Raw genomic sequence first — 11,511 nt, forward strand, 5'->3', positions numbered from 1 at the left:
GTGTATCTGCACCTTCATTTCTGGCCTAGACTCTCTTTGAAGGAGACCTGTGCAATTACCCACCCTTGAGCCAAGAGGAGAGAAGATTAACAGAGGCAAACTCACCCAAAGCATGAGGGAATCCCTTCACCACTGCCTTGTGTTTGTGTAGATGGAAGCCAGGGAATGACCACGTATGAACTGAGGAGATTGAGAAGGACAACTGAGGGCACCTGAGCAGCCTGACCCAGGATTTCCAGGGTCAGCAGATGGAAATGTGCAGAGTCACTGACCTGGCTGGCAAAACCAGGCCACCTTCATGCAGAGCACTGAGAATGGGGTGACAAGGAAGGGAAAGAGGGATTTATTCCTATTGGATCTGAGCACAACCCAGATGTAGATCTTTGGTGTCAGGCAACCAGCTCATCCTCCCAACACCATGAACCAAGGTGTTGCCTAATGTTCACTGCAAGTTTGGCAAACCCTAACAAATGATGGCAAGTGGCATTTCCCTTGGGAGGAAGAACAACCCACAGAAGATGCACTCCCAAGGAGCTAGAATCACTGTATCCATGGGTGAGATTCACACCAAAAGGAATTTGGAATGTATTTTTACTTCAAAATACAGGAAGGCAAAAACACAAGATAAAAAATTGCTCTATCAGGACTGTGAAAAAACAAGAAGCACCTCCACTGTTCACTTCAGCACCTTCACCCAGTCCCAGCACTCTCTCTTGACCTGGCACCTTTCCCTAGCACCTGAAAATGCAATTTTATCAAGGGGACGCTCCTCCTTCCTTACAGCTTTAGAACAGTACAGCAGCCAGGACCCAAAACCATTACAGCTTCAGCTAATCTTACCAAGATCAAGAGTTCTCCAAAGCAGAGTTCCTTCAGTGAAAACAGCTAAGCTTCCATCTTTTACTCAAAATCAGAAGCCAGGCTAAGGAACGAGCAGGCATGGTTTATCTCTCCTGTGATCAGGACCCAATATTCCTTCTCATCCCATTCTTAGGTGACAACTAAAAGCAAACCCTCCCTCCAAGACAGCAGAAGATCAAAGAAAACCACACATCATGGCAATTATTAATTAAGTTTTTATGTTTACAGTAGTCACTTAACATGGATACCAAGAGGTTTTAGTAAGAATTCTGATACTGGAGTGAATTCATTGGGAAAGCTGTAGAAGACCAAAACAGCTGTTCTAAAATAGTCATTCCAAAGAAGGAAAAGTTGAGATCATACTGTGCTTTAAAAGTGAAGCTACATGGTTTAATTTGCATAGCACAAGCATACATCAGTAGCCAAGTTACAGGCTTTGATAAAGCCCATTTCCATGTGTGTTATCGCCTTTTTCTTTTCAATCTGAACTGGCTGCTGGTCTCTGCTGGTATCTAGGTAGGCTTACTGGCACTTGCTCTCCAGCAGCTCCACTTGGTTTCTCCAAGGAACATTCAACACTACAAAGTTGCAGGTGGTGTGCTAAGGAAGGAAAGAAAGAAAAAAGTAGTTAGGAAGATGAGAGCATGAAACAGTGTCACTTACCACTGTTCTTCACTCCTGTGGCTCTCTACATTTGCTCTCTCCAGAAAAGCATCCTGGAGCAGCACTCTTGTGCTCAGAGCGAGTCACATCTCTTAAATAAACCCTAAGAAATAAAGCTGAGCAGTCAGCACTGCTGACAATCAGGTTATCTCCTTTATCCACTCACAGAGGAAAGCTTTCAGCATGGGTAACACTCAAACATAAGCCCACAGGCACAGCTAAGCCGCTTGTAACAAATCATTGCAGTTGCCATAATGGTACACACCAGTTTTGTGCTTCTCTTACATGCAGCTACACCTCTCACACATGCAGGGACAAAGAGCACATACATCCCTGTTGCTGCCATCAACAGAAGGAATGAGGCACTATGGAAAACCTCAGGCCAGATGAAGGCAGATGTGTTTGGTGCTCCCACCCAAAAAGCTCAATTACTCATTACAAAATGCCTGTGTAACTGCTTGGCAGGCACAGGGAGATGGGGAGATGAGCTTCTTAGTGGGCAGTGCTTTGGCCAAAGCTCTATTCACAGCAATACAAGTCCCACAGGAAAGCACGCCAAGCATGTTTACATCACATGGGAAAGAAGAGATGAGAATTCTGAGGACCCTGGACTGAGAGTCAGGAGGCCTGTAGGCCTGACAGTTTTTTCCACATACCCCTCTGATCCAGACCATGACTGCTTCTTAAGAGGACTGAGATACATGCACTGCTCCAGCCTGAGCCCACACTTAAAAAACAGCCCAAAGGCCCTGCCTCCTCTGACATCAACTGGCAAGACAAGTTCTGCAAGGGCAAAACTTGCTTTGCCTTGTTAAGTATAAAGGCATAAGGTCTCTGATGTTGGCTGAGGCTGACAGGGGACACTGACCACAGTCATCTGTATGAAGCCAGTGGGACAGGGCTGGAAATGGGGAAGGGTAGGGGTCAGCAGGCTGTGCCCTGGAGCCTACCTTGGCCATCTGGGGCTCCTCATGGAAAGCACAGTGCTGGATATCAGTTGCTGGCTTTGTGCAGGTTGTCCGGGCAATCTCCACTTCCATTATGTACTTGACCCCAGCCACGATCTGCAACAAGACAAGCAGGCGGAGGCGGCTTTACTCACAGCACACGGGGAAGGGCTCTCTGCCGAGAGAAGCCTGGCAGGAAGGCAGGCAGCGATCCTGTTACATGATGGAAAACAGACTGTGAAAGTACACAGGGAATTGTATGTGGCAACCTCCACTACAGAGGCGCTTGGCACCTCCTTAGAAACAGGAAACAAAATCCAAGTAAACATGTCCCACAAAGCAGCAATAAACAGAGACGTGTTAACTCATGAGCAGCGCAGCAAAGCCACTGGCTCCTTCCATAGCGCGCAGCACTCAAGGTCACTCAGACTACGAGAAGCCAAGATATAAAAATAGAACTTCTATCCACCTTTTGTGGGGAAAAAACCGACAGCTTGCAGAGCCCCCCGGGCTAGCGCTCTGCCCTTTCTGCGCAGGAATCCGGCCGGCCTCACCCCCCAGCCCCATAACAGAGAGTGCCGCCCCCGGTGTCTCACCTGTCTCTGGGCGCTGATGATCCGCACCACCCGGCTGCTGTACATGTCGTTGCTGGCCCTGTTGTACGCCGTCATGGCGAACTGCAGAGCCCGCTCCAACCCCTCATCGTTCTCGGGGTCCTCGATAGGCTGCACGCCGCCCAACAACCGCGAGGGGAGCTCGGCGCCCCGCACGACGCCGGCGAAGAAGAGCAGGGCCGCCGCCAGCAGCACCGCCACAGACACTCTGTCGGCCGCCATGGCTGCGTTCTGCCAGCTCCTCCTCACGGCCGCCGCCATTTTAAAGCCGCGGGGCGGGGCGGGCCCGGCGGTGTTTTGGGCTGAGCCCCGGCCCGCCCCGCCCCGGCCGGGAGCTCCCGGTCCCGCTGGCCTTGGCTGAGGACTTCCACAGAGTCGGGGAGCGCGGGGGCAGAGTGGACGATGATGCTGATGCTGCTGCTTTCCCGCACGGGAAGCTGGAGGCTTTTTCCAGACCCTGCCTCCTCGTGGGTTATTCTTGTGCTTATTTCCCTCTGCTGCGAAGGGAAAATAAAAGCCACAGAGCATTTTAAGCTACCGGTGTTTTGTTGCCAGCACACAACACCTTGAGTAATTTCCTACCTCTGCCTCCGCAGCGCTGGTGTTGTCTCACCTACGCTTCGAGGGGCCGAGGCGGCTTCCCAGACAGACGGCTCTGCTTCCCGTCTGCTCCCTAAATACCAACATTATCTCCCTCGTCCCATCAGGAACCCTAAGTTTGGAAAGACAGGACTTAATATAGCATGAGGGAGCCAGCTCCAGTGAGATTTAAAGCCTCATGGAATTGTTGGGCTGAGAGAGGGGGAGGTTTTGCACCTGAATATCCACAGCTTGCCTTGTAATGGAAAGGGCTTGTCTGCTGACTGGAATATGCCTACATGCCAGCAATATCCAGCATGGAAAAATCCCTGCAGATTGCAACAAGCTGAGCTGTCAACACTGACAGGACATTGGGGTCATTCTTGTAGCAAGAGAAATAATCAAAGAATGGCTTGGGCTAGAAGGGACCTCAGAGATCATTTCACTCCAACCCCCTGCCATGGACAGGGATACCTTCCACTGGAGCAGGCTGCTGGAAGCCCCAGAATGAACACCACCAAAATCACCTGCAGACACCCAAACAGAAACAAGCTGCATTTGTTGGCTATTGCCAGTCCAAACCCCATGAAATCAGGACTTGAAACAAAGCAATTATGAAGAGCAAAAAAAAGGCTTGGCAAAAAAATTATGTTCTGATGAATAAAGGGCACCTGGTTCACAAAATAAAGCTGCATTTTGTCCATTTGTTTCTGCAGGGTGCAACAATCTTGCTCTATCAGAGGTGCTTTTTTTAAAAATGTAAAACAGAAATTCATGGATAACCAGATAAACAAAGAAGCTGGTAATTAAAGAACTTACCAAGCAGCAGAAGACTCATGATAACAATGCAAAAGTTTGTAATACTGTGTGCCATCAGTATAAGTAGAAAAATAGTGGTTTAGCATCTTCTTTTGTGGTTGATATTTGAGCAATATCCAACATATTTTCATCTGCCTTTTTGTCTATGATTCAATTTCACTCAAGACTGGTGAGCTTTTTATGATACTAGGCTTACTAATTTCTCCAGATAACTGCTACATCCCTTGCCTTTTCTCCTGATGTCCCTCATCTGTCTTTCACCATTCAAAAATACAGTTGTCAAACATGAAAATTTCACTTTTTCAACTGTAACCATTACAATATGTGCAGAAAATCCTTCAAATAAATGTTCTGTAGCCTCCAGCCAAAGCTTCTGTATGGGCACAGAGATCCTGTAAAGTGCAGTCAGCCAGGCCACTGTCCAGTTGGAGAGTTATATGGACAGCTCCGTGTCTGTGGGACTGAAAGATAAAATGCCCCATTGAATTCATTGAAAAGATTTGTAGGATCAAGCCCATAAAGACAGGGACAACAGAAACGGCAGATGGAAGTTGGATGGCAACATCAATGGGTAGAGTTGCTGTGGGCCATGTGCCCAGGGTAGTTTTCATGGTGCAAAAATAAACCTGGGGTCTTGTGTTCTTAATGGAAAGAGTATCTTTAAATGTGTCAATTTCTCCACTTTGCAATTCCTAACATGTACACTCTTCCAGAGCTTGGTTGAGCTTCCCAGAAAAATCTCCATTGTGGCAGCCCCTCACGCTTTATCTGAGCACCTCCCCTCCACACCTGCTATCTGCATTTGTCTAAAGATAACAGCCTTCCTTTGGCTGGTTCCTGCAGGGCTGCAAAGCACAGCCTGCAGAGCTCTAATCTCTGCATGGCTCTCACATGGAGGAACAAGGGCTTTTGTCGTCACTCAGTAATGAGATAGCAAACCTCAGATGGAGAAAAATAATCACGCTCCCTACAGGTAGGAGATTACCTTTGAAATATCTCAAACCCAATACACTCTAAATGCCTTTTTAATCTGCTTTTTTGCTCCTTTTTAAAATACATCAATCATAAATTAAGGTGAGATTTCCAAGTTTTCCTCTGTCAAACTGGCTGCCAGAACCAAATGCAGGGTTTGCATATGTTCATGTGAGTCCCAGGGGCTCACAAAAAAAGGCCTCTTGAGCAAGACAGTCAGCAGTTTATGAGATGGGTCTGAGAGTGATTCAATACCAAAGGCAAAACTATTTCACTGCAGTAGAAGAGTGTCCTCTGCTTATGGCAAACCCATCCCACATCAGCTTATTCAGTGATGGTGGGAGAAAGAGTCTCTGCCTGCCTCTGACACTCGTGGTCACCACTCCCTGCTGTGGCATGCAGAGGCGTTCTTTTTCAGGAGAGGAAAGGAGGCAACGCCATGACTTGTCCATCCAAAGAGAACCAGGTCTGTGTCTTGTCTCTCAGCTTCAAAAGAAAATGAATTTGAAAGTGCCCAATGAAATAAGACACAGCCACATCTCTTCTGGATGTACACACATGCCTTCACATACTGTCAAGCTCTTGCCACAAGCCAAAAGCCAGAGGTGGCTTTTCTAGATAGGCTGCAAGGTGTTTGCTCAGCTGAAAAACAGTAAATGCCAGGAGAGGCTTCAAGGGCATCAAAGGGCTGCTCTGAACATATTTCTGTGCTGGCAGTACAACTGGATTAGTAAAGACCCCCCTCTCAAGTTCAAAGATTCCTAAATAAGCTTAGCACTTAGTGCTGAGTGCACCTTTTAGACAATTCAGTGGAAATAGAGCTATTGAGAAACACAGGCTCTCAGTCTGGGTGTTGAGCCCTCTTGAAGGCCTTAGATTTCTTGGGAACAGAAAAAACAACTAACAGAAAAGAAGTGCAGGTAGCACTGAGGGCTGTTCACTCACTGGTGGTCACTTTTAGGAATTAAGTGCCAAACATCTCTCAGCACTGATCTCAAGTAGGTCAATGATTATCACCCTGCAGACAGGTCAGGACTTACATAGCCCTCTGCTGAGCCCCAGGCTGCTCACATCACTTTGGGGTGACAGCAGCACCTGCTTTGAATCCCTTTCCCTTATGCTGGTGCAGAAGATAATCTGCCTCTAAGAAATGGGTATTCACTTGCAGACATCTGCTTGGTAATTACTGCAGTTAATCTGCCCTTATGCCCATGAGGGGAGGCATTGCTGTTTACACACAAGCAGTAAACAAAGTAATTGGCAGCAGGAAAAGCTGCATTTCAAGTAACTGCATGCAATCAGTTATGGTCAGATTGTGCAACTGAAACAGTGAACTATGGGTTCACCCACTGAAAGTGGGTGCTGGTTTAAGTGAAGTACTGGTGCACTTCGGATTTTAGCTAAAAATCCCTCTGCAGCAGAATCCTTTTTTTACTCTGAGAAATATAAATACCGGCACAGCAATACCATATATTCAAAATTATCACCAGAGATTTTCTGCAATCTGGTGCCTTTGATGGCTACATTAGCTTGTATTTACTAAGAATAATTTGACCATTCTCTTTTCCCTGTATTCTTCATCTTACATATTTGCCTCAGCCTGCAGGAGAAATAGCTTTGCTGTGTGAGATTTGTGTTCATTAGTTCTTATTACATGTTTCTTTCTTCCTCAAGAATTGTTACCCAGAGCTGACAAGAAAATGAGTTCTGTCCTTGGTCTCCAATCCAACCCAAAGCACGGAGTGCATGTTTAAGCTTAGCTTCTGAGGAATACCAGTGACTTCACATGACTAAGAAGAAGCCTTAAATGAAGTTTATGTTTGTGTGCAGTGCAGAAACTGGCCCTCCAGCAGCCTGCTGGGATACAAAGAGTATCCCAGTATACTCTGAGGCTTTGCAGATCCCTGGAAGCCCAGAGGGGAAATCAATAGCACCATGTCCATGTAGAATTCCCCCAAGCTCCCCAGGTGCCGGTTCACACCACTCTTGTTCTCTCCTTAAATCAAAGCATTTCTCTCCTCCCTCAGCAACAGCTTGTAGTGTAACTTCACTACTTCCAAGTCCAAGGGGTTCAGAGAATAGCACAAACTTGAGTGTTCACTCAGCATGGTATCATGCTTTAACTACACATATTTATGTGAAGACCCTTTTTCAAGAGCTAGACTACAAATCCCTAACCCTTGCAAAACCACACAATTAAAAGGCCATCCAGGACCTCAAGTTTTCATTGGTTCAAGTCAGCTCCTCTGCTGTGATCCCAGAAGAGCCAAGCCAGATGCCAGACTGCTTTGGATTGCATGGCACTGCACAGACATGCAATTTCTTTGTTTTTTCATTCTGGGGCTGGGGAGGTGTGCTTGATTGTTTTGTTTGGTTTTGTTGTTTTGTTTTTAGGAGACAACTGTTGTGTTCTCAAATAAAAGATTTCTTACTGGAAGACAAATCAGTGGTGCATAGCCTGGACATTTTCACAATCCCCATCTACAACCAGAGGTACAACCTCTGTTTTAAGCTTTGAAGTGGTTGCAGTTCCTGTCTGCCCAGCATTTCAGAGCAGAAAACTCTGCCTGATTAAGGCTTTATTGCAGGGAATGGGGAAGCAAGACTTGAATCTATGAAACATTTGAGTGCTGAGAACAGCCTGTTCTCAAGGGGCTGACTTGCCAGCAGGATTCCCCACTGCTTCTCATTAGGAAGGATTTAAACTCTTTTCTACATTGTGCTTGTTGGATTTGAAGCGTGGGAAGGGGCAGGGATACCTACTGTGTTTAACAATTTCAAGAGAGGAATCATCAAGGTAGCTTGCAAACAAAACCAGTCACCTGTACCAGACAAACTGGGATACTTGGCCACTAAGACTTTTCCCTCAAGAAGGAAGTGAAATTGTGAATAACCTCAAAATTCACCCCACCAGTGGCTCACTTGCTGCTCTATGCATGGACATCCGGCAAAAAGACCAGCCCACTCCAAAACAGGAAAGGGCCTTGCAAAAGAGTACGATTGTCACACATAAATAAGATTACTGCATCAATGATCACTATTTAATTAACATACAGTTAATGAACAGGCCATGCTGCAGTCCACATTTGTAGTTATCAATCCTTCAGGTTTCAGCAAGCTCAAATGCACAAGTAAAGACCCACTTTCAGAGCAGTATTTTTACTCAAAGAAGTGGTTATTTGTGAGTGAGGCAACTGCTTTGTATCCAGTAGCTGCTGTCAGTTTGCTCCAGTTCAAAAGTTTCAGTCATCCAAGCAAGGAGACAGAAAGCCACAGCAGATCACTGCACCCAACACAGTGGATGACACAGAGCTGTGAAATGTGACCAGCGCAAGCCTTAAGAAGAAATCTTCAGAGGGTGGAGGGAATAGCAAAAAATGGGTCACACCGCCTAGGAGGGCAGCACTTACCAGTGGAGCTATTCACAAAGACTTGCACAATATTCTCCCAGCAATCTTATGTAAGACAAGTCTGTAAAAAACAGACCTAATGCACTAGATTAATCTGAACAGGAATAATTAAAATGCGTAAACATAAGGAGAAAAAATAAAATTGTGAATATTGAAAAAATAAAATTCCTTCTCAGATTCCCAGCTGGCTAATAATTCTTTGATGAACATGACAACAGGGCAAGGACAAGGAAGCTTTCATTTCACTGCAGTTTATTGAGGAGTTGTGTCCAGCTCCTGTAGGAATTCAGGTGTTTCATTGCTAACAGCTCAGCCACAGTGCTGTGGTGTTGGTGGACCACAGTTAAGAATCCCAAGATGGGTCAGCTTGGAAGAAACAAGTGGGTCCATGTGGTCTCTGCTCAAGCAGGGTCATCCAGAGCACATGGCACAGGACTGTGTACAGACTGTTTGAGTATCTCCAGTGAGGGAAACTCCACAGCCTTTGGCACCTGCTCTCCCTTTGGCAATTCCTAACATGTACACAGGGCAATTCTCTGAGCACACTTCCAGAGTTTGGTTGAACTTCCCAGAAAAATCTCCATTGTGACAGCCCCTCACGCTTTATCTGAGCACCTCCCCTCCACACCTGCTACCTGCATTTGTCTAAAGATAACAGCCTTCCTTTGGCTGGTTCCTGCAGGGCTGCAAAGCACAGCCTGCAGAGCTCTAATCTCTGCATGGCTCTCACATGGAGGAACAAGGGCTTTTGTCGTCACTCAGTAATGAGATAGCAAACCTCAGATGGAGAAAAATAATCACGCTCCCTACAGGTAGGAGATTACCTTTGAAATATCTCAAACCCAATACACTCTAAATGCCTTTTTAATCTGCTTTTTTGCTCCTTTTTAAAATGCATCAATCATAAATTAAGGTGAGATTTCCAAATTTTTCTCTGTCAAACTGGCTGCCAGATCATAAGGTAGTATAATGAATATCAAAGTTTGCATATGTTCACATGAGTCTCAGGGGCTGGAACCTGAAAAAAACCCTGCAATTTATTGTGAGGTGTCTGAGGGGAAACAAAATCCATAAGATTGTGAGGATACATCACTGCACCAGCCCAGCAGTGACACATCATCTGGTGAGATACTTATTATGCAAAATAGGTTTCTTATTGGACTAAGAGTAAACTAATAAAACCATCCACATACACAGACACCTATCAAATAAACAAAATCCTACCTAGGTGACAGCAAGAAGGGGAATAAAAATGATGATTGCTTCTGTATCCTTGAGAGATTTTTAAAAGCCCAAGTGTCACTCAGCTGTTTGAGCATTACTTTCTGATTCTGTAGGCAGTCTGGATAATGCACTGACATTATGCATTCAGCCCTCCTTTTCTTACAGTGCCAGGGACCTCCAAAATCAGAGAGGACAGAATGAAGTTAGGCAGCTGGGTTCTGGAATTAAGTAACCACATTGGCACTTGGTATTTTCTCTCCAGTTACTCTGAATCATTTGGTGTCAGGCTGAAGTATTCCATAGGGCACTTGGATGCTGGCTGTTAAGCTTCAGGACTCCAGCTGATCAGTTTTTTAAGTCGTAGGAAATCAAATCACTCAACAACAAAAAGGCCTGATTACCATGGCTGCACTTCACTGGGAAAATAGAGAGCAGCTGAGCATGCCTTGAGGCAGTCATTACAAGGACATCACAGCCACTTCAGCATCAGGCAGCATTATCCACCTACAAGTCCTGCTGTGCTGAGCAAAGCAAAAGCCTCACTGTGCCCAGTTGGTATAAAGGAAGAAGCCTGGAGGGTTTACAGCCCAGCACTTCAGTTCTGGGCCCCAGAACACACAGGCAGCCACATAATGCCAGTCTCTCGGGTGGGGTAATGCTTTCTTGATGCAAACAGCAGAAGCAGGAGTAACACTATAGCTATCCTTAACTTTGAACAATGAGGACGTATCTCCTGAACCCTTTGTTGGCTTCCCAGGAAAAAAATTAATTCTCCCCCAAAATGCTCATCTAAACTACTCATAAAGTCTTTTTACTTCAAATTCCAGCGGAAAACTTTGCTTGGATGAAAAACTAAAGCAGTGGACAGAAAGGCAGTGCACTAAATCCATCTCTTTCTGCTGCTTGTCCCTCTGCCTGGATCTTGCTGTTCCTGCTATACAATGAGTCGAAACTCAGAGTGGTTAAAAGAGCTGCTTCCTCCTCCTAGGCTGGTGCATTTGCAGACACCAAACAGGAGTTCAGTGTTTACATGCCACAACCCCAGAAATCATTTGGAGTTCACAGGACTGAAGTCAGCTCATGCTGGGTGAGGACTGTCCTGTAGGATCTTTCTACATTATTCTTGAAGATCTGATCCTTCCTGGAGAAGTAAACTGTGAATTTGAGGAGCTATCAGTATGGCCATTCATTGAACTTCTAGTACAACTGATGGCTTATAAAGCCAGTACAAGCAAGGTTCTTGTCCAAGAACACACAAAATAGCTAACAAAACATTGAATCAGATTTGACTCGAGGCCCAGAATCCAGAGAAAGAGATTGACAATATGCTGTAATACCTCTCATTTAATCGCATTAGTATTTCTTTATTTCTTCCCTGAGCATACTTTCTTTTGGCCACAGGAGGAGAGTCCCTCCAGGAGG

The 11,511-nt window shown here is 45.7% G+C and overlaps 1 protein-coding gene across 1 annotated transcript; it reads right to left on the reverse strand.

Annotated features, from left to right (window-relative positions):
- Positions 1–1,056: 1,056 nt before the first annotated feature.
- Positions 1,057–3,355, reverse strand: CST3 (cystatin C). Its single transcript, XM_030945004.1, has 3 exons — positions 3,068–3,355; positions 2,475–2,588; positions 1,057–1,461 (listed from the first exon to the last, which is right to left on the reverse strand). Exons 1-3 carry the CDS (start codon positions 3,344–3,346, stop codon positions 1,384–1,386), a joined length of 471 nt encoding a protein of 156 aa, XP_030800864.1. The 5' UTR covers positions 3,347–3,355; the 3' UTR covers positions 1,057–1,383.
- Between the last annotated feature and the right edge of the window lie 8,156 nt (positions 3,356–11,511).

This window comes from Camarhynchus parvulus, chromosome 3 (assembly GCF_901933205.1).
Source record: "Camarhynchus parvulus chromosome 3, STF_HiC, whole genome shotgun sequence".
Classification (NCBI taxonomy): domain Eukaryota; kingdom Metazoa; phylum Chordata; class Aves; order Passeriformes; family Thraupidae; genus Camarhynchus; species Camarhynchus parvulus.